Source organism: Hoplias malabaricus, chromosome 12, assembly GCF_029633855.1.
Source record: "Hoplias malabaricus isolate fHopMal1 chromosome 12, fHopMal1.hap1, whole genome shotgun sequence".
Classification (NCBI taxonomy): Eukaryota; Metazoa; Chordata; class Actinopteri; order Characiformes; family Erythrinidae; genus Hoplias; species Hoplias malabaricus.
The window spans coordinates 9,802,117-9,825,573 of NC_089811.1; the positions used below are offsets into that span (position 1 = coordinate 9,802,117).

A 23,457-nucleotide genomic window follows, 5' to 3' on the forward strand; every position below is an offset into this window, starting at 1 on the left:
GCGTACAGTATGTTATTTACGTACAGTATGTACGTATGTTCTGACTTACACCGAAAATCGGTTTACGACGCGACGTAGGAACGGATCAACGTCGTAAGTCGAGGACCCCCTGTATATAGTTCAGCTATGCTTTACTGACTTTACTGCAGGAAAACAGTTTGGTCCTAAACTGGACACAGTTCTTAAAAACTGAAGAGGAACAACATAAATAAACAAACAAATAAATAAATAAATCTGTGTTTCTAATTTACAAACAAAACTTAGTAATATTCAGAAGTAAAGCAATCTACAGCCACCAGACATCAGTCAACGTTTACCTGATGGGGACGCTTCTGGTGCTGCACCAGATCCTGCAAATTTGTCCCAATTTCTCTGTACCCCCTTCAATATTTGGAAACTTATTTTCACTTGACTTTCCTCTTTTTGAGCAACACTAGGTAGTATTTTCACCTTAAAAACCACAGCTTCAAAAATCACTGTGATGCTCCACTGTCCTGTAACAGGGAAAACAGAAACCTTTGTTGTTGCCACACCAGGCTGAGCACTGCAGAAACTGCACTATGTAACTTTTGCAGGAGGGTAGGAAACCACTGGGCCTTTATGAACCTCAGCTGATCAGTCTGTAACTTTACACCTATACGCTGTACAGCAGAGAGTGTGAGTCAGTCAGCGATGTGGACGCTGAATGATTTGTGTGAGAACACAGAGGGAGGCGGGCGCTGGATTAGGGGGCCCTTCTCTAAGGCGCGGTTAATGAGCTGGCATTTACCCCACAGAAAGAACTAGAAACTGCAGGCAGAGACAGAGAGTAAGAGAGAGGCAGCAAAGAGAAATGAGAAACAGAGGTGAATGTGACATGGATAAATGATCTTAAATCTGCAATGACAGCATTACGTATGCCACAACTGTAATAACTGCATATTTTCTTAAAAACAGCCCTAAATGGAGACACATTGCCCTTTTACAGCGGTTCATCCAGACAAAGACATATTCAGTTCAGGGCTCTGGATCACTGAGACCTACAAATGAGCCAAACATCTTTTCTCAGGGTGGTTTTAATCATAAAATTCCTCACAAAGCAGCAAAAGGACAAGCTGGAGAGGGGTAAAATTATTATTATGATCTTTTTTTGTGGCCTAAAATGTGTTGAAGCTTTAAGATCTGTTACGAAAGGCAGGTTTTAAATGATGATGGTGGGAGCTGAAGGACTATAAACGCAGCAATGACAGTAAAGGTCAGGAGTGTGAATTGCAGTTTGCACATAATCAGGAAGAGTATGAAGTAAAAATGCCCTCTTTATTAACTCTTCAAAGTTTTTACTGTTCAGATCAATAACTATTTTACCAGGAAGGGGAAGGACTGGTCTGCTTACACCACCAAAGATCTAGCCCCTTGACTTAAGCAAGGGAATGCCTCCAAATGCAGACACCAAATGTGTAGAGACAACAATCATCTCACCAAAGGTGGACTACGAACCAAGTTCGAGAAGCTGGTAGAGGAACTAGTTCCTAGTGTTAAGCAAACTGAAGTTATATCCCACGTATAGGTAGCTGGTGCTGGTCTATTGAGTTTGTGCTTCTCGGGTTCAGAGTGTACAAAAATTCCCTCGCTTAAGGGCAAGGCCTCCCTGTTCCTCCAGGTTGGCATTTGCTTCAACAGGAGGTCTCTTTCTTACAAATTTCAGGAACCTTCAGAGTCCCTGGGCCTGGATTTGAGATAGACCAGTGGTAGCCCATGACACAAATTGCATCAGTAAAAATTATGAAAAAAAATAAAAAATCAGCAAGGTTGTTTTAGTTGGTATTACCGAAAAGCTGACTGTGATGGCACTGAATCAAACCATATACAGTGCTTGATAACGACAGGTTACCATCAGCTGTGTCCAGCAACACACTTGTAGCTATAGACCTTAGAATGTTAAGGCTCTAGCCTTGACTTACCCTGCAGAGAGAAGGCTGCCAGCTCCACTGCTGTATCAAACGGGCAGTCTAGCCTGAATTGAACAAAAAAACAGACTTGTTAGCTCCAGGTTCAACGGCATGACTTCTTAAACATACATTAACCATGCTGTTTAGCTACACCGAAAGGCCACTGGATTTTAAAACGGAGTCATGCGAGGACACACAGTATTAGAGCGTCCCAACTGGCCTATTACCTCTTTCGAGAACTGAAACCAACACCCGCAATCTTCTTATAATTCCATTTACGGTAATTCACGTTAAAACAAACCACATAATCCACCTGAGCCTCTTACCAGTCAGACTTACAGTTTTCATCACATTTATGGCTTCTTACAAATGTTTCTGTCCTTTTCCATGTAAACACGGATCCAGCGCTGTGATTGGACAGACTCAGAAGAGGGGGCAGGGAAACTCTAAAGACTCTGCACTTGATGTCAGAAGTGGGGTACAATCAGAATGGCTTGTTTTATCCTCTGTTTTGTAGTCTCGTACTGCCAGACTCCCTATGGAGTGTCCGGTACCCTTCGCCATCTAACACGGCCAAGAACTGTCTACTACTGCAGGAAAATAAATTTGACTGACATGCAAAAGGACCAATCACAAGTCTGCTATTTTGGCAAGATGTGTTGAAGAGGGTAAATAGCCAATCATAGCAACTGGTAGAATCCTAGATAGTGAGTGAAGTATCAGACTCTATTTCAACTTGTGGGTGGAGCATCTGTGGGAGATTAGTGTATATATATCAGAGGCGATTGCTCTAAGACTGCAAGGGAAGCTCAGCTTCCCCTAAAATGTCAAAAAATAAGTGATCAAATTCTGTTGTGTGTACTTGTCAGTGAATAAATATGCACTACAACGTGCTCAACTTTTGTTCAAAATCAGCTTCTTATCACTGGTAAAGACACTGGCTTTCCTCTCAATCATTCCCACAGCTTCACGGTGCTTTAAACAGTTCAAGAGTTCAATAGCGAAGCAGCGAAGTGCAGCGAAACGAGACGAGTGATTGGATAAATGCTGGGCTTTGTCCTGACCATCGGACGCTCAGCATCTCTGGGGGTCTATGGGGCAGTGGGCTGGCCTCGTCTGGCCCGGACGCTCAGCTTCTGCATGATGATTGGATGATCTGTCTGAGGCTGAATCCCTTTTTGATTGACAGCAAAATGAGCGAATCAGCGATCCTTTGGTGTAGAGATCCGTGGGAGAATTACATTTTCATTCTGTTCTGAGTTGAACCGGAGACTTTCTTAAACCTCTTAGCGGCATTTTCTTTGTTAAAAACGACTAGCGACAAAACTAGGTTCTATTTCTGGTGGGTTTTTTGTAGCTGCTTGTGTTTGGAGAATGACTTCTATCTCTCTTTCTGACTTCTATTGCAGTTTCTGTCCAGCGGGTGCTGCTGAGCCCCTCCACCGTCAAAAAGCACTCACAGGCGGACACACTTCACATGGGCCAAGGCCGTTTAAGCAGCCTAGCTCTGCTGGCCATTGAGAGGACACTAGTCAAGTCCCTGGAAAAGACGCCTTGTTGGTACGACAGGGTCACAGATCATTTTCTTGAAAAGGAACGGAGGGTAGAATTTACGTATAAATAAACCGACACATTGTATGATGTAGGCCGAAATTGAGCTTCCCCTCCTTGAAAGACCAGCATCTGCCACTGAGATATATATATATATATATATATATATATATATAGTCATGTATGAGTTCTTATGGTTTAAAAGATTTTAAGGCAGCTATAAGAAAACCTCTTCTTACTTGCCACTGAGGATGTCATGCTTCAGTTGGAGTACAAAAAGATATCTGTAAAAAAAGGACAGACAACAGACAAGGGCTCAGTTTGTGAGGATGTTTGCTATTAAGGAAACATTTCAGAGAGATCAGTCAAGCAGAAATGGACCTTGTGAGCTCCTCGTGCAGGTTGTTGGGTTCTGAAGAATAGAACTTAACTCGCATATGGAGGCAATACGGAGGCCCGACTGGAGCAGACGAGACAGAATATGTTAGAAAAGACACATGGAGAGCTGTATATACACAACGACACTCAAACCGAGGCTGGCCTGACAACATAAAAGCTTCAAACCCGAGTAATCACCCACTGAGCCTAATGCATTTTAAAAACACCCTTTTAAAAGATTCAGCTCATTATCACTCGATCAGCAGAACACTGACCAGCCCCAGTGGCCAGCATTCATTTCACTCCACCACTTTAAGAGCCCTCCCTTCTTTTCAGAATGATTGGTCAGCACTAACCAACCACCCCCACCCCCACCAAACCCTTCAGATGCACCTTAAATTAAGTTGATTCAAGTGTAAATGCAAAAGAGGGACGAATCCAAGCCACGCACTTACTTTTAACTTGCTTTTTAATGCTTTTCGTCACGTCCAGCCAGTGCTGCAGACAATAAGATAAAGAGAAAAGATAAAAATGTCAATATCAATGTTTTTAACAATATTTTAATTAAAGTGTCACAGTAAAAACAACAGTTATTTTCGAGGAAACAGAAGTTACTAAGATGATATCTTAGGTTTGTGTCTATAGAAGTGAGAGGTGAAGAAAGGGAGGGGCCTTTTGATGGAAGAATGGAAGGTCTCTCTCTCTTTCCTCCCCCACATTCCACACTCCCTCCCTCCCTCCCTCCCTGCTTCAGATAGCACAGCACTCTGACTCAGTCTGACTCCACTGCTGCTCTTCAGTTTTCATTATTCCCTGTTCCACAGATTTCTGATGTGGCTTTGAAACTAACTCAAGCCAGTGAAGGACTGGTATATCGCAAATCATCATTCTCATTCACATGCCATGATGTGGGCGGAGTCAGCGATGAGACAGAGCCGAGCCAAGTTTCATTTAAAGCAAATGAAGCAATGTGGTGATTAGAATTAATAATCAAATATGGTGGTAGCTGCTTTATCTTCGCTACTGTGTTATGGCACCAGGCGTCAGTGAAACCATGTCGACCATAGGTCATCTGGAGCTTAGAAATGCTAACAGGCGAAAAGTGACGTGGCCGAATGCAGGGGTACATTTTTGGTTGGTACAGAGTAGTGGCTCTGAAAATGGCAGACGAGGGTTGGTTTCCCTGCTCAGAATAAGCACACCACAGTACGTCGGTAAGAGTCCCCAGGTAAAACTCCTAATGCTGCATTAGTCTACATCCCTATCATTAATAATACAGGATTAGAGTGTCAGCAACATGCCGCTCATTTTTTTTTAATAAAAGGAGGCATCAAAAGGGATCTAAAAGTTCATTAAACTTATCTTAAAATAGCATCCATTCTTAATTCCTATTCCAGCGCTTCCTTAACTCAACTAATGCAAGAAAACAAGTGACTGAAGGTTAAACTCCATCGGTGTACACCGTCTCAGACAGAGGAGTACTCACAACAGATCTTTTAACAGCAGAAATATAATCCCTGAATAAATCTGATTTTCCTGCTCACATTCATCACAAAAATGATGGAGAAATCTGGAGAAATCAAAGTCATTCAGGCTGAAGAAGTAATCATTACCCTAATAACAACTGTAACTCAAATGGAAACCAACATCTTCAGTATTTTCTTACACGTATGATACGTCTCGGACGCTGCTCTTACCGGCACTTGTGCTGAGTCCATGAAGCGTATGCCAAAGTAGTCCTTCTCCACAATGTCCAGGTGATACATGATCTGGTCAAACAGCTCCTGACCTTTGGCTTTTTTCTGGTGAAATATGAACATGAAGTGTCAGGTTTCCAAAGCGCAAGACTCTGCTCTTAAATTACATTAGTGATTCTCAAAATGGAGGCATTGTAGGGGAGGCAGAGCAAAGCAAATTAATAGGTACGTAATGTATAACACTTGTAATAATTCCAATGTAAAGCTTTGAGGACCAATAACCACGTTAAGGAGGGATACGCCAGGAGAATGCTGCACCTAGCTTTGTTACCTAGATTGTGATGTGGATCGGCAGCTAATAACTATACACCAGTTATGTGCTGAAGTGTATCATTTCATAGTGAATGGACCAATAAAAGTGCTCCAAAATATCTTGGAATTAAACGTTCTGACATTGACTTCCACTGAACGTTAAGAAGGTGTTCTCCTTCTCCGCTAAAGTTACTATATTAGAGATATATGTTTTTGTTTTTATGTTTATAGCTCAACATGCTTGAAGGAGAACTGTAACAGTATATAAAATAATGTCAAGACTTTTACATGCCTCTTTTCTTTGAAGCTGCAATTCATCAGGAGGTCTTATAAACAGGCCCCATTTTAAGGAACCAAATCTGCACCAAAATATCACTTCAAAATGAATCGCTTTCCTGAGAATTAATCCTGGAACACAGGAGAGGGGCCGTACCAGCCACTCCCTCGCTCCTGACCATACTCCAGCTTGAGAAAAGCAAGAAAAAGTAGGAATAGCACTTTGGGGCAATCACTGAGAGACTCAAAACCAAGATCCAAGCCCAAAGTCCAACCACAGACAATGAGTCAAAGCTGGTCAGTCAAAGCAAAGAGAGGGCCCTGACCTATGACCAAGGGCAGGAACAAAAGGAAGGATTCACCACACACTGCACGGGGGTGGGTGGGGGGGCACAAACAAGGTCTGAGGTATAACACCAGGGCAACTGATGAGTGGACAAGAATTCATTAGGGATTTGAGAGCAGTTAGCCTTCTCCTACAAGCGTGTTTATAGTGGCTTGGTTGTGAGTGACACACAGCTGCAGTTGTAATTGTTTTTAATGGAATTTACTCCTATGAATGCTAAACCGTATATATGTTTGCCTTATAATTTATAACAACGTGAAATATTTCCTCGCTGGAAAACGGTAAACATGCCACACTAGCCCCAACCCTAGTGTGAAGATCCATGACCCGCTAGGTTCCATCTCTGAGTGTGCAGCGCTGAGTAGATCTGGGTCTGGATGCCCGTAGGTTTGGGCTGCTCTGTCCGGCCTCAGTGAGTTGGCATAGCGCACAAAAGCGTCTCAGCGGACTCGCGGAAATCCACACAAAGAGCCCTTTGTGCGCTCCAGTGAGCCCTGGGCTTCCCAGATCGCATTGTTCTGCGGAGGCTTTTTCCAGAGCTGCTCTCGGCCTTTTACATTCCTTTGCCTGGCTTCCTGCACACAAGTTACCGCGAGGGGCTTGAGAAATCTCTCTCAGCACCACGTCCCATGAATCCTGGGGCCTCCACTGTCTGGAGGATGGGACGTCAAGCTGGTAAATCACAGGGCAGACAGTGCAGAGAAACCAGTCATATACTGGGCCAGTGGTGGATGCAATTTAAGAGTATCCCATGGAAACCCTTTTAGGAGGCCTGTTATTTGATATACAGTGGGAAGACTGTGCATGTTTGTGCAGCTTGATGTCTTTCATGGCTTGTTTTATCTCCTTGCTCTACATCTCTGTCCTAAAGATGGGCTCCCTTTCAGTAAATGGAGGAGGGATGTGATTTATTAAAGCTGTATTTGAAAGTGCAACTTGTGAACTGTTGGCTGAACTGATTTGATTCTAGGGTCGACTTAAAGGCTGGTCTTCGGGTTCAAGTACCCTTTTGCTGCACACAGCAGTGGACAGTAGAGTTGAAAGATGAATCCTATTTTCAAAGAGTTCAATTTTCAGATGTTAATACCTGCAATTTTTTATTGTTAATGACATACTACATACACAGCTCCAGGGACCTGGAAGTTATGGGTTCGATTCCCGCTCCGGGTGACTGTCTGTGAGGAGTTGGTGTGTTCTCCCTGTGTCCGTGTAGGTTTCCTCCGGGTGCTCCGGTTTCCTCCCACAGTTCAAAAACACACGTTGGTAGGTGGATTGGTGACTCCAAAGTGTCCGTTGGTGTGAGTGAATGTGTGAGTGTGTGTGTTGCCCTGTGAAGGACTGGCGCCCCCTCCAGGGTGTATACCCTGCCTTACGCCCAATGATTCCAGGTAGGCTCTGGACCCACCGCAACCCTGAATTGGATAAGCGGTTACAGATAATGAATGAATGAATGACATACTACATTATCAAGAAACATATCTTAAGTTGAATGCGGTGATATTTAGCTCCTATACAACTGAAACTACCTGTGCTTTGTACATGGAAACAACTCCCCAGTGACTCTCTCAGCATTCAAAATTAAAGCAGCACCTGCTTATGTTTCTTATCAAAATTTAGATATTTCACTCCAAATCATTCAGCCCTAGTGAACAGCCAGCCCAGATCCCAGGGAGCAGTTGGAGGCCAGGTGCCTTGCTCAAGGGTGGTGTGGATGTTGAGGGAGGAGACAGCACTGTTCCTTCACTCCCCACCAGTTTAGTCAAACAAGTGGCATACTGGTCCCAAGTAAATGGGGGGCAGCCATGGCCCAAACTTAGAGAAGTGAGCTTGGCCCAGAAGGTAACATGTTCCATCACTTTTAAAGTAACACCTAATGTGGGGCATGAACTAACAACCCTGAGATTGAGCTTTTTTGAAGAGGTCTTAAATATAATTTGTTTGATTTAATTTCCAAGGAAAAGCTACAGGTGTTGGTCTGACAAAAACATTTGCTGATGTAATTCTTGAATTGAATGATTCCAGTTAACTCAAAGGCATTTCTGAAGGAAACAGGAGTGCGGCGCTGGAATGAATCACTTCACATTGTGAAAGAGAAACAATCCACGGCCTCTGTTTACACTTCTTATCCGTTACAGCCGCAGGGAACTATTTGTCAACCTTTATCCAAGATTCATAGTCAACATGGGTGTATACACAAGGCAAGGCATTACATTCAGTATCCTACTGTAGATAAGAAGGACTTTCAAAAGAATGTAATGGTCTAGCTCTCAAGATGAGAACACGGCAGAGAGAAGACAAATGTGAGGTAGATTTAAGATAATCGACAGAGGCCAGAGAGAGAGGCCTAATAATGTAATACCATGTGAAAGCAGGCTTATTATCTTAGGTTGGAGTTACATAATTCTATACGTACAGAGTGAGTAACAGAGCTGTTCAATATATAGTCTCAGCACCATCATCATAATACGCACATGTGCAATTACCACATCACATGGCATGCAGTATCAAGAAAGGCAAATTAAGCCAAACACGTCAAGCTCCAATCTTTTTGCTGCTGGAAACTAAAGAAAAATTCACATGCTTCTTTTTCTTTACAACTAATCTACAGGAGAACATCCTTCACTGCCATTTAAGGGCTCCTGGAGACATGGCGAGACATCTGCAGACCACTGATCTGACTTTAGCCTAGACTGATATATAAGTTTTATATGAAAACATTGGTGTCATGGTTAGCTGAGTAGTGCATTTACACACCCTCATGCCCCACTTCAAAATCTGTTCAGATCCTAACTACTTTCCTGCTTCTGTTTGCAGCATTGAAACCAACTGTATAGCAGTTTAAGAAATGACAGTTCATCCTCAGTCCTCTCAAGTCGAGCTGGACGATATGGCCAAAATTTATATCACAATATCCATCCATCCATTATCTGTAACCGCTTATCCATTTCAGGGTCGCAGTGGGTCCAGAGCCTACGTGGAAACATTGGGCGCGAGGCGGGAATACACCCTGGAGGGGGCGCCAGTCTTTCACAGGGCAACACACACACTCACACCTATGGACACTTTTGAGTCGCTGATCCACCTACCAACGTGTGTTTTTTGGACTGTGGGAGGAAACCGGAGCACCCGGAGGAAACCCACGCAGACACGGGGAGAACACACCACACTCCTCACAGATAGTCACCCTGGAGCACCCGGGAATCGAACCCACAACCTCCAGGTCCCTGGAGCTGTGTGACTGCGGCACCACAGTGCCACCCTATATCACAATATATAATCTTCATTTCTGTACATACAGTATAATTCTATTCAATCATCATTGCTTAATCCAATTCAGTGTCATGGTGGCAACAGGGTGCACAAAGCACTGCAAGAGTCTTGCAAATTTCAGCAGCGCCTCCAGGGAGAGCCCCAAAAGTTCCCAGCCAGGAGATACAGTCCTTCCAGCTCAATAAGTCTAACATTTTTTTCCAACATCACACAGCCCTACAGAGTAATGTAAATGCTTTTGTGATTCACATAAGAAACAATTTAATAAAATCAGCTTCTGAGATTAAGGTTCTATTAATGTACTGGTACCAAAACAATTTCTAAAGTCCTTAAACGATATGTACGTCATCCACACAGGTGACATGTTAATAATGTGTTAATTGTATTATTAATTGCAAGTATTAACACAATTTGTTTCTTCAAATATTCACTGATATCATTTTAATATTACATATATCCTCAAAGTTTCATGAGTATAAAATCAACAAGCATCACCACAAAGCTTTAGCCTTAAAACCCTCTGCTATAGGCACCAAATAAGATAAATAAAAACAAATGAGGCGTCCAGTCCAGATGGGGCCCATGAGAAGTCCCGAGGCAGTGGTCCTAGAGTAAACACAGAGGCACTAAGAGGCTGAGGAGAGTCAACTGTTGGCTCCATTCACTGCCCTCTCAGTCACATGACCACGGGGCGTTTGAAGGGGATCATGGTATTAAACTCAAGCAGCACACACCGTGACACGCAACTGTCCGAGCCACGGCTCAGTGACCACAGCTAGATGAGCCCAGCTCGGCCACTCATTAACGCTGACAACACCAGCTCTCTGACCATGCTGCCCTTCCACCCCCTGCTTCAGGTAACGTAAACATGAGCGAATCTCTAGAGAACCAAGAAGTGAGAGAAAGCAGAAAGCAGGGATAACCACCGCACAATTCATTTTGAAGGATACCGCCTGGAGGCTTCTCAAGGAAATTTTACAGAGGTTCAGAGGTCTTACAGTTATAGTAATAAATGATTTTTCAAAAGACATATGAAGAAGATCCAGCAGAACTTGAGGGGGTCAGAAGACAGCTCCTGATTTACTCTCTCAGAGGGTTGGGACATGAAAATGAAGCATTCTTAAGGTAAAATACATCAAAGTATCTGCTGCAGAAACTATTAAATCAATGCTACCAACAAAAACATCAAATCAAACACAGAAGGCCAACTGTCTTTAGGAGGAATGACGCAAATCCATATGAGGAGAGCTTCCAAAACATACTACTGAGAAAAACCAAGCCGACTACAGCTTACTCCTTCATACAATCCAGGTGTATGTTATCGCTGAGGCATATTTTAGAAAAGGCACAGGCTTAATGAAAGGTTCTGAAAGGTGTGGTGGAAGTGCATGTGCCAGAATTACCAGGAAAACTGCATCACTTTCATAATTAACACTAAACGCCCAAAGCAACCCAAAAGGCACTACAGGAGTCTTCCAACAAACACCCTCTAATAACAGCTCATTAAACAGATCCAAAGGCACTGTCATTCAGTGTTCTCCTCCAAGCGTGTTGAGCTCTTTGCCACCGCACTACTGGTGGTAATGCAACATTTCAAGTGTAGTAATTTAGCAAAGGAAAAGGCCCGGAATTGGCATAAAGTTTCTTTTAAAATCACACTAAAAATGTTCTTTTTCCCCTTCAGTTGCTTGATTTTCCATCTCTGCAGACAACCAATGGCTGCACAGAAACCAACCACCACGATCGGTAAACTCCAGCTGTGATACAGACCGGTAAGTCCACGCTGACATCCGTCCCGTCCAGCATGGATACTCTGCAGGTGATGACGTTTTTGTTGTCTCCGGCGGCGGGGATGTGCGTGTTGGCTCTCTGCGCCTCTCTCAGCCGCGCTCTGTCCGCTGCCTTCCGAGCCGAGCGCCGGCCAAGCGTCCGGCGCAGAAAACTCAGCATGGCGCTGGACCTGCGGATAACACCTGAGGGAAATGGAGAGAGCGAGGGAGAATATAGAGATGAAAACACAGCTCATGTAGTTTTCTGTCAGCGTTTCACTGAGAGATATTCTCTCCCATTATCTTGTACACACCATGTTATAATAAACAAAGGAGTGTGTCAGAGATATTCACTTTCTGGTTTAGATTTGAGAACCCCACTCCATACAGCACCTCTGATAAATGTGTGTTTATTAACCTTTAGGTACATTTAGAGTTGACAGTGGTGGTGATGGGAACAAGCTGTCATAATGTCTGCAACACAAACATAGCCATTTTATTTATAATCTAAAACCACAGCTGAACATAAACATGTCTCCTGAGTTTGAGGAGTATTTAAAAAGGAGCTTATAAATCACAAATTACCATACCATTAAAATATATATATAAAATATATATCCTATATTAAATTAAACTGTTCATAATGTCCTATACTAAGTTCCTACAGTTTAAAGACGGATGTCTGGTTCCGTTGACCACCACTAAGAACAATAAACGAGACTGAAATGGAGAATTTCAAATGTAAAGCGTTGTTAATAATTTTGTACAGACCTTAAAAATTTACAGGAAAATTCTGAAAGTCCGGTGGAGATGCCCTTTAAGTCGGGACCGTTGACGAACCGTTACAACCCAGTTAAACGGATAAGATTTATATTTAATAGCGTATATTTATTGTAACTGTGTCATAACGTATTCCTTAATGTTTACTATAAGTAAATATATTATAGTAGATAATGTAACGGTATTTTTTTTTATAAAACCTGTTGGACCCGTTTCGGTTAATTTTACGGGAACACTGAATACATTTGAATCGGTTTTTAAGGTAAAACTGTTTTTTAATCTCTTGTTTTATTCACCTATTCGACACAAAAAACACTTTAGTTTGCTCTGTAAAACGAATCTTTACGTTATTCCGATTCAACCTGCTGACTAATTACACTGATATTTATCCATTTCTGTTGTATTTTCTATTCTACTGTACCTATGCCCATATTATAAATAAATAAGTTAAATAAAGCCATTTCAGGTGTTTAACCGTTATCTGCGCCTCTCACAATCTTGGCTTTATTTGGGATCTTCCGTTCCACCTTAAATGGCATTCAAAGTACATGCAACTTCTACTCTATTTAAGGTGGAATGGAAAGTTCCAAATAAGAAGTGCGCTGCAACTTGTTGATTCAAACATATAAAAGAGGAATGGATGTGGATACTCACTTTCAGCCCTGGTACACGATCACAAACATCAGAAAACATCAGAAAACTCCGTAGAGTTCATGTTTTTCCGTCTTTAATCCACAAACAACTACACAATTGGAAGAATTTTCCCAAAGAGAAAAGGTAGGAGGGTTGTCTCTTCTCCCCTTCAGGATGTGACGTCGCCCTAAAATCCCTAAAAGTGGATTTAGGTTTAAAGAGGCAGCGCGAAAATGTACGGGATTTATTTTAAAGAGGAACTTCAACCAAAGTGAGAAATGTAACCACTGATAGTTTACATGTAAACATGAACCCTCACCTCCTACACCGAGTCACAAATGTCTCAAAAGAGAAAATTTCCCCTTTAAAGATTAGAAAAGCCACCTTCTGGTGATGCGTCTTGAAGGTGGGAGGGACTCATGGAAAAATCCATGTTTTGGGTGGCAGTAATTTGAAATGTAGAATAATAATTATACTTAGCATTAATGTTATGGCACATGTTTGCGTTGTTTTTTTCCCCATAATACGTCATTCATTAACAGATTCAACAGATTCATGATCAAGATTGCAGTGAGCCCAGTGTCTACAATTGGGTGCAAGGACAAGGTTTTATATATATATATATATGACCTTATGATTTTAGTGTCTCAATCTCTACCCCATCTTTAACAGGTGCTTGCAGGTAATTTTTACAACAGCACCATCCTCTGGATATTTTGGGGTTTTATTCACCTGTAAGAAGAATCTCACCAAGTCTCAGCAAAACCTATAAAGAGAATGTATTCTTAAGTTCAGAGCCCCAGAAAAAGTCAAGGCAAAGCTTATAATGTTGTCTCAATTTAATGAACAATTCCCACAGTTTAATAATTTGTTTTCTTAATTTAATATTTTCCTCCCTTCTATTTAGCAGTTTGCTTTCTTACTTTCAGTTTAACTATGGGGCACCAGACTAGTACCTCACTCACATTGAGCAGGCTGTTAATGCTCCACTGGGGGTTAATATTAGCACAACATAAGTTGTTGTGTATTACATTGAAAGGCAAATTTATAATGTGTATGTGGTGCAAAAAGAAAACAAAAGAAGAAGGGAAAGAAAACATCACATTTTCCCTTTTATTTTAAACATTTTTTTAATATACAACATTGTATTCACACAGTCTAGAATATTTACAAAAATCAACAAGTGGCACAAAATGACATTTTCACTTTCTGTTGCAGGTGTCCTTAGGAAAAAAGAAAAAAAAATAATGATAAATATAATGTCAATGAGATGTAATAAATGGTTCAATTACAATGTCAGAGTAGCTTTTATGACCAGCGCTGTTCCAAAAAAAAAAAAAAAAAAAAATTTTTTTTTTTTTTTAAATACCTCAACACTAACCAAAACCTGAATCGTATGCTGGATGTGTTTTAAGGTGGACATTCAAGAGGAGAGATATCGATTGGTCCTAAAAACCTAAATTGTCCAACATGTCGCATCATTTTAAGAAATGACTTGGTACCCACTCTTAACGTTTCAAGCTTTCGACCCAGGTGTATTGTCCAGTACCACTGGAGATTTCACAAATACTCAATTTCCAGTCGATTACTTGGTAAACGGTGATCAGTTTGAGCAGCAGCATCCTTAACAGGGCATGGAGAAACAGCTGGTGAAATTGGGACATGGGCTCAAGGGCTTTTCCCAGAGAGACAGCTCAGTAAATGCTGATTGTGTAGAAAAACATTAGCATATTTCATCTGAATGAGGCCTAAAGTCAGGCTAGGCTAAGTAAACATGAGAAACAATTGACCGAACACAGTCAGCTTTCTATCCTGAACACTGCAATAAATAAAGCACGAGTTTGTTAAAAAAAAATATTTATTTACCACAAATGTCAGCTATTAAATCTTAAGATAACAAGTAAGCTTCATTTGTTTTTATCTTGGAACTATTAGGCTAATGTTGCTATCAAGTAGCTTGAAAGCTTATAGCCACCAGTTAGCATTGCTAGCATGCCTAACTCATCACACCTGTCAAATTAACCTCAAATAGATTTATTCATGTTGTTTTGGACACTATGACACAATGCTAGCTATAAAAAAACAAACCAAAACATAGTTTTTAAATGGCTGCCGCTACAGGTTTAGCCATGTAGCTCGTCTTGGCTGACCAACTACATTTGGGCTTGGAAAACTGTAAATATGTGATTTTTTTTTTCCCTTTCACTAATGTATATAAAGCCAAGTCCTGAGCCTCAGTGACTTGGCTACACACACACACACACACACATTTGGAGAAAAGAGTTGGAAGAGAAGTGTCGGGTGTATACAAATTATAACTGAGATGTTAGTGTTCTCCTCCAAGCATTTTGAATCGCAAACACGGTGATGCTGTATTTGCCTCGTAATGAGCCTGTGCTTCCTTCACCCTCACAGATGATGCATTGTGTTATTGGTGAGTTTTAGCTAAAGGGCTAAAAGGAGAATATTTTGTGACAAAATACTAGGCAGGAAGTTGGATAAAATAATACCTCAGCACATAAACAGAACTGCATTCTATTTACACACACACACACACACACACACACACACACACACAGGAAACAAGACAAGTGAATACACAAACACACAGAGGGATGAAAACTTGTTGGCACTGATCTCTCTCCTGCTGTCCTGCATATGCTCGAGCGCCCCCGACAGAGTGTTGCTGACACAGCAATAGAAGCTCCACACAAGCTTGTCAGAGGTTTAGGAACATAGGCGCGATACAACTTAATCACATATGCACTTTAAGTGATGAGGAAGAAGCTATGTCAAGTCTGGGCACCCCTGGTCAAATGCCATGTTTTGTTGAGTCCCTAAGACAGAAGAAGCAAACAACCCCCTCTTCAGGGAACATACTGACCTTCTGGCATTTTCTTCCGCAATGTTTAGCACAACATTTCTATTTATTTTTGGGTTTATTTGTTTAAAATATTCATATTCCAGTTGTGAAGTAGAGAGCTTTGTCTTTACGTTCGTTTGTCCTTCAACCAACAAGTTGCATATGGTGATGTACTAGAAATAAAGTGGTGAATCTGCTGCTGAGATGATCATCAGGCCTCATGTCATTTCATTCCTTCACTGGAACTGTTCTGAGGTCAGTGATGATGGCTTTGAGAAGCTGTGGCCATTAGGCTGTGTGAATTACCAGCAAATTCAAGAGGCACAAATGGAGACACACACAAACACGTATACAAACACACACACACACTTTCTTTCCAGTCCCACTGTAGTACTGAAGCTTAAAGTTACAGCGTGTATGATTTTGGGGATTCTAAGAAATGGAATAAAGCATGGGTCAACAATCTTATCCACAAAGGGCCAGAGTGGCTGCAGGTTTTCATTAGATTTAAGCAGAGCACATCTGATTCTACTTGTTTAATCAACTAGTCTCCTCTCTAAACAGTTAAACAGTGTGTGCTCCTGTTTGATTGGGATGAAAACCTGCAGCTACACCGGCCGTTTGTGGACAAGACTGGTGACCCCTGGAATAAAGTACAGCAAACCACATTTCTACCTTAGTCCAGAACACACACAAACACTGGCTCTAGAGGGTCTTCTTGAGCAAGGTTTTTCTGTTGGTTGCAATCTGTACCCAGACCCCCAGATGTCACTCTAAATCTTACACACTGCACCTTTAATTAAATAAAAAGTAGTCCCATTTTGAGACTTAAATAGAGCCACTGAGAGTGGTTTGGTGTCAAATATCCAGTTCTAAAGAAATTTACAGCATCAGAATATTTTGGTATTTGTGAATGCAACCAGACGTCCAAGGCCTCGAAAAGCTTCTCACTGAAAGTTATTACAGGAAGTGTTTACGAATGCGGTACATCACAGACGTTTCTGTCCTAAAATTCCCAATCATTAGGGAACAGTAGGATAGTGTCAAATCAATGTAATGTTTCAACATCATCCATAAAACAGAGAAGACTCCTGTATGTTCACTAGTGGTTTTGGAGAGTAAACAGACGGCTGTGTTCATCCTGTAGACATGGGGACGTCTGGTTCCATTCACAACCACTGTAAAGAAATCATTTAGTTTCTTTACAAGGTCATATTTCTCACCAAACCACTTTCCATCAATGAGCTGTGGTAACATTGGAAAAAAAAAACAATCAGTGGGATTCTCCTTGATGTACTCGTGAAAGTTGATTAATTATGTCTTATAAATATCTGAAGCACGACCCTTGAGTCCAAGGTCATGCTTTAAATATCAAAGCTGCAGGCTGCAAAGCAGTCACTTTTTTAAAAATTAAATCAGAAATGAAGAAAATCTTCTGTAACACAAAGTGCTCTGGGTCTCCTGACAACTGCACGAATTATATAATAAAACCAGCAAAGATAATAAATAATAACTCATATGAAAATAATGAACAGCACTATAGGGCCAAAGGTTTGTAAGCACTTGTACAATTTGTTCTGAAATGAAGGACTTTTATTCTAGCCGTTGAATCATCTCCAGGAGGGTTTGATGACAATCAGCCGTGAGAATATTAGTGAGGACTGGTGCTGACGATGGTTGAGGAGTTCTAACTCCTTCCAGCTCACCTTCAAGATGGTGGATGGAGCTCTATCACTCCAACACAGGGCGGTTTAAACCCTTGGTCTAGGGCACAGTGACCTAGGCTTATGTGGTGACAGGTGCACCTTAAAGGAACACTAGGTAGTATATTCACCTTAAAATTACAGCTTTAGAATTATTGTGATGCTCCACAGGGCAGTAGTGCAGAAACTGCACTATGTAACTTTTGGAGGAATTAATGAATTAAACATCTCTAGGGGGAGTCAAATCTTACCTAGTGTCCCTTTAACACAGCTGATATAACTAATTAATAATAATAATATTATTAAAGGTGTCTACAAACCTTGGACCTATAGTGCATTATTCAGCTTAAGTCAATTGGTTTTGACAAAGAGATCTGTTCAATGAGCAGGGCTCAGTTTGAAAGTAAAACACAATAAATAGAATAAAAAAAAAACCCTCCTCAGTGTCGGAGGATGGCGTGGGTCAGCGAGCCGAGCACGGTAAAAGAAAACGACAAAAGAAAACATGAAAAGGAAGAAGAAAAATATTAAGATCACTCACTCATGGGCCTGCCCTTCGGTACTTACATATGGCACCACAGCAATCTCCACTATTTCAATTATCAACATACATAGATCTATCTGTCTATCTATATATTTATATATATATATTTATATATCTCTCATTTGCTCTTAAACCCTGAAGACTCAAAGTCCCTACAAGTACCAGATTCATCTTTGTTGGATTTTTCATTTTCATCTCTTATTTTTTTCTTTTCCCATCCCTCTTCTCGAAGCTTGGCGAATTGTCCCTTTTGCCAGCGTAAAGTGCAATAGTGCTTGTTTTCATGTCCAATATATATTGTATATTCCTGGCTCAAGAACTTAGTTTTGTTGTTGTTGTTGTTGTTTATCATTTGCTTTTGGTGTGTGATCCTTGGGGAGCCTTGGGAAAAGCCTTGGCTTACATTTAGACCAATCCAACTATTTGAGTCCGAATTTTAAGAACTTTTTTGAGAAATTCCTCGGCAAAAACAAACCCTAACTGAAACACCGAGGGCGTCTGCTTGGCCAATGTGTTGTGAAATGGAGTGCAGACTTTCCCAAGACTCTGGACATCCGTACGTGGAGCAGGTTTTAGGCCTTGGTGTGAAGAAGGTCAGTGGTGGTCAGTGAAGGTCTGTGATGGTCTGTGTTGATGTGTGATGATATGTGATGGTGACAGGTGGTGTCCATTAGTCAGGTTTATGTGGCATGGTCTTGAGAGGCTTCACCAGACCCTCCTCGTACACCTTCAGAATGGCCTCGCACACAAACTTGAACTGGCTCTGAGGAAGACAAGAAAACACAGAGGACACAAGGGTCAGTCAAACATTCTGAGCCACCATTCAGAAATGATCTTCTATCAACTGTTCTTGGAATGTTTTATAGTAGATGTTGGAATATCGCTGTGTGGATTTGATGGCATTCAGGCACGAGAGTGAGGTGAGGAACTGATGTTAGAACAGTTCTGAATCACAGATTCCACTCCAGATCATCACATAGTTCCTTGCTACACAGGTCTGGCTGACCCTTGAGATTGGGAATGGGCAGCTGCCTCAGAACGTGCTGTGTGTGTGTGTGTGCGTGTGTATGTTTGTGAACTGAAGCTGGGCACTCTTAAATAAACAGACATCACTCATTAGAAGATCTGTCGACAAAAGACATCTCAATGTTACACCTCATGTTATATAAATGTAAGCAGGAATGTGTGTGTGTGTGTGTGTGTGTCTGTCGGTCCTATGCTTAACCAGTAACCTGCCTCTGCTCTGAGCCCTGGGGCAGGCGTCCTTCATTAAAAGGCAGAATAACTGCTTTAAACAGCTGCTGTGTCATCACAATACACATTACTGTCCAGATACATTTTCTTCTGCTCCCTGCGTTCCATAAACTACGCCTCTAATTTTTAAGATTTAGTATTTTTACTCCTGGGCTCCCCCTAGAGTCATTTTTACAGCACTGTCCTGAAATTAAGGAAAGGGATTCGGGATGGTTTCCTACCCTCCTCCAAAAGTTACATAGTGCAGTTTCTGCAGTGCTGAGCCTGGAGTAGCAATGACTGAGGCTCTATTTTCACTGTTCTACCTCAATGGATCATCACAGTGATTTTGTAGCTGTAATCGTAAGGTAAAAATGCTACCTAATGTCGCTTTAAGGTACAACCATTGCTGCCCCCCCACACACACATACAGGTCACAATGCCCCAAGTTAAGTGTTGGCCACAGGTGTATACACTCCTCATCACGGGGCTGTGGAGCTGTGGGAGTCCTCTCTGAAGTCATTCACTATCATTGTTCATTTTTGAGATGATCTGATCCAGAATGAATCATTTGACATTATTAGCTTACTTCACTAGTGCGCTCAAGGTTGCCATCAAATCCTCACAGCAATGTTTCAACATGAAGTGTAAAGACTTCACAGAAAAATAGTATCTTTTATGGCATTAAAACAGACTCGATTCCCTGTTGATACTTTTAGTTTCAGAAGAAGAAGCATTAAAACATAAATAAATAATAATTTGGGTGGTTATCAGCAGAAGGTAAATGAGGGAAGTGAAGGGGGGGCTTTGGAGGGCACTCACGGGGGTCTGGATCATCATCGCTCTCTGGTCCCTCATGGTCCGAACGATTTCCAGCGGATAAACAGGCTGACTGCATTCCATCAAACACATGGCTGTCTCCATGGTGATGAGCACTCCTGTACGGCCAATCCCAGCGCTGGGGGAGAGAGGTAGAGCGAGAGAACAAAGTAAATGAGAGAGAGAGAAAGAAACAGTGAGTGGGAGAAAGAAGAGTGTGAGAACAGTAAGAGAGAGTGAAATAAAACAGTGAGAGAGCAGAGAGAGAGAGAGAAAGAATACGAGGGTGAAAATGAGAGAAAGAGTGAGAGAAAAGTAAGAGAAAGAGTTAACAGTGTAAGAGTTAAAGAGAAGAGTTAGGGACAGAAAGACAACAAAGAACAAATGAGAGAGAGAGAGAGAGAGAGAGAGAGAGAGAGAGAGAGAAAAAGAGAAATAACATGAGTATGAGTGAGAAAGACTATGAGTAAAAAAAAGCATTTCCAGCAGTCACTCTTCACTGTGTTTACCTGCAGTGGACAACCACCGGCTCGTCTTTTCCAGCCCTTTTACTCCTCACCAAAGCCACAAAGTCCAGGAAATCCGTAGAGTCGTCAGGAACTCCGTGGTCAGGCCATGCCACGTACTGGATCTGAGTCAGCTCTCTACTCTCCTCCGTCTGGAACAACCAACAACAGGATGGTCCATAGCAAGATGGTTTAGCTTTGGACATAAAAACCTTCTTGGAAAAGTAGCATTGTTTTGACTAGCTTGGTCTGTGTGGTATACCAAAGTATCCTAAAACAGATTTACCTCAATGTGAGTGAGGGTCAGGTCCCGGACCAAGAAAGCGGAATTCCCCTCCTCCATCTGGCAAGAAACCTGCAAACTACCATAGGTGGCAGTTCCTGAGGGATTGGGCCAGTACTGATGACACTTCACCTGCAGCAAAGATGGCACGGGTTACCCACTGACACTGACCACTCACTAAAACATTGCGGGCTGTGCGTTAACAACTGCAATTAAATTGAGCCCAGGATTGAGCCCTGAGGAACCCCAATGCAGAATCCATGCAAGAATTAAACAGAAGATGATATTCACCCGTCCTCTCTCCACTAGAGTGGTCAGCATGACCACCATAGATGAGCCCTGCTCCCAGGTCATCTGCCAGAAGTCCGGACACGTGTTCGGGAGCGGACCTTGGCAGGCGATGTAGCGATTGATGATGCTGGAGGCAGGAATTTCCATCTGGAAACGGGACAGCACGGTAAGTCAGTAATAACAGTTACTACACATCTGTATTGGGATACATTGGCTTTAATTAGAGAAATAACAAGGGCTCACGTTTATGTAATTTGCATTGATGTAGTCATCTGTGCCTTGCAAGATGACTCGTGTGGCATCGTCTGTAAAAATAAAGAAATAAATATAGATAAACTTTAAATCTTTAAAAACTTATATTTAAAGAATTTTTAAATTTATTAAAAATCTAGCAGCAGGTAAAAATAACCAAAATAAAATAGAAAAATATACAATACAATATAATAAATTAGAATTAAATACAGTACCACAAACACAACATGTTACTATACATTGTGCTATTACTGTACATTGTGTGAATTACAAGAAATTCTTAAAAATGCTCAAATAAATTATAAAAAAAAAAATAATAATAAGTAATTAAACCCTTGATATTACTCACAAGGTGAGATGTCCCGGTAGCGGTTTTTGGAAACATTCTGAGGTAATTTGGCACACGACAATGTCATTCCAGGTCTTTTACGGTAGAGTTGCTACAAAGGAAAGCAACAAGATAAATAAAGATCACAAAAATATCTTACCTGTATGTTTCCTACACAAACAGATGTGCGCACAGCTAGTGCTGCAACGCCCGGGTGTTTTGGTTATGTAACACATCACACAGAGAGATTTGAGATCCGTGTGACCCAATCTCAGGAGGGAATTCCGGGAAGCGTGTTTCTGGATGTCTGACATGAGCTCTAGTATTAAAGATAAGCTCGCTTTACCTGCTGAGCCGGCTATTCAAAGGGTTTCCCTTAATCTGGGCTTCATAATTACAAAATAAATGTTCGTGTTCGGTGCAGATTTGGGCAATGCGTGTTTTCTAAGTGTGAAGAGCACAATGCACTGAAAGCTGGAGTCCTGGTGGCAGAGCAGGGACTCCATTAGCATATGATCCCAGGTCTATTTACTCAAAAATAATGATAATAAAACCTCTCCCTACGGCATAAATGCATGCCTGTCCAACCTGTGAACACAAACACACAGATATCACAGCCTGTTTGAATAAAGGCAGGAAATAATAGGAAGTTCTTGTAGACAGAAGTACATCCTGGTGAACGCTCTGACTTCCACGGCACTGAGAGTGTGTTTACATAACCTGAAGAGAGCTAAAGCTTAGAGAAACGCTGCACTTTCAGGCCCACGCTTTGTAGCATCAGTTTAATGAATCATAATGGAACGTATTTCAGGTGACATTTCTGGATTTCTATTTTGGACACAAGCGAAACAGCTGGAAGACTACAGCTGGTTCCTGGCTCAGGGCTTTTGTTTTCATTCACTATTTTCTGGAATAATTTATGGGTTATAAGCAACAAAACAGGACACTAAAAAAAACAGATCCAGTGAGGAGATGAAACATGAATGTGTTCTATTATCATTCACTCATTCATCTTCTGTAACCGCTTCATCGTGATAAGTATCTTTGCCTGAAGACTCACATCGAATGCGGCCAGTATATCTCCGCTGGACAGTCCGTCTTTCAGCTGCTGCATGGATTCTCTCCAGGCGTCCTGGTCCAGGTGAGAGGGGTCAGAGGGGGACTTTGCCGGGATGTACTGAAAATCTGGCTCATTCTCTAGCTTATCCTCCACCACGTCGTAGATGGCTACGAAGGAAAATAGCTATTTTCATTCATTTCATTCATTCATTCATTCAATTCATTTCATTCAGATTCATTTCAAAGAAAAGGAATATTCACCAGAAACACAGAAGCCTCTGCTAGGAAATGTTTACCCACGATAAGCAGACAAAGCTAACCGCACAAAAGGCTTTGGATAAATTTGAAAATCTCAGTTTCAACACTACAGGCTGCTGATCTGATCTGAGCTGCTGGAAACCACTGAGGGTCAATGCAAAAAAGGGGCAAAATGTGAATTTTTTATTTTTATTTTCAGAGTGAACGTAAGATCATAAATCGTTTCCTTCCTTAAGCTGCAGTCACACAAGATCTTATTTAGAGAAATCTGGTGAGAGAAATCCCATTAATTTCAGGGGGTATCCAGGACAAATACATTTTTTCGAGAAAAACATTCGTGCAGAATTCAAATTTGTTTTGCCATGCTAATTTCTGCCC

General features: G+C 41.6%; 2 protein-coding genes across 4 annotated transcripts in view; both read right to left on the minus strand.

Moving 5' to 3' along the window:
- LOC136710759 (band 4.1-like protein 5) overlaps window positions 1-13,219 on the minus strand; it is a 38,589-nt gene extending 25,370 nt beyond the window's left edge. For 2 of the 3 annotated variants that reach the window (XM_066686562.1, XM_066686561.1), the window contains exons 1-7: window positions 12,962-13,219; window positions 11,529-11,731; window positions 5,555-5,659; window positions 4,313-4,355; window positions 3,861-3,939; window positions 3,719-3,763; window positions 1,941-1,993 (exon numbers count right to left, since the gene is read on the minus strand). In XM_066686562.1, the coding sequence (XP_066542659.1) occupies window positions 1,941-1,993; window positions 3,719-3,763; window positions 3,861-3,939; window positions 4,313-4,355; window positions 5,555-5,659; window positions 11,529-11,708 (505 nt within the window). In that variant the 5' untranslated portion in view covers window positions 11,709-11,731; window positions 12,962-13,219. The remainder of the gene's footprint in view (window positions 1-1,940; window positions 1,994-3,718; window positions 3,764-3,860; window positions 3,940-4,312; window positions 4,356-5,554; window positions 5,660-11,528; window positions 11,732-12,961) is intronic. The other variant, XM_066686563.1, reaches the window with a different exon arrangement.
- A 4,836-nt stretch (window positions 13,220-18,055) lies between these two features.
- LOC136710694 (tyrosine-protein phosphatase non-receptor type 4-like) overlaps window positions 18,056-23,457 on the minus strand; it is a 48,299-nt gene continuing 42,897 nt past the window's right edge. The window contains exons 20-27 of the mRNA XM_066686450.1: window positions 22,823-22,989; window positions 21,784-21,874; window positions 21,426-21,487; window positions 21,183-21,329; window positions 20,895-21,023; window positions 20,612-20,760; window positions 20,106-20,241; window positions 18,056-18,813 (exon numbers count right to left, since the gene is read on the minus strand). Of these exons, the coding sequence (XP_066542547.1) occupies window positions 18,721-18,813; window positions 20,106-20,241; window positions 20,612-20,760; window positions 20,895-21,023; window positions 21,183-21,329; window positions 21,426-21,487; window positions 21,784-21,874; window positions 22,823-22,989 (974 nt within the window). The 3' untranslated portion in view covers window positions 18,056-18,720. The remainder of the gene's footprint in view (window positions 18,814-20,105; window positions 20,242-20,611; window positions 20,761-20,894; window positions 21,024-21,182; window positions 21,330-21,425; window positions 21,488-21,783; window positions 21,875-22,822; window positions 22,990-23,457) is intronic.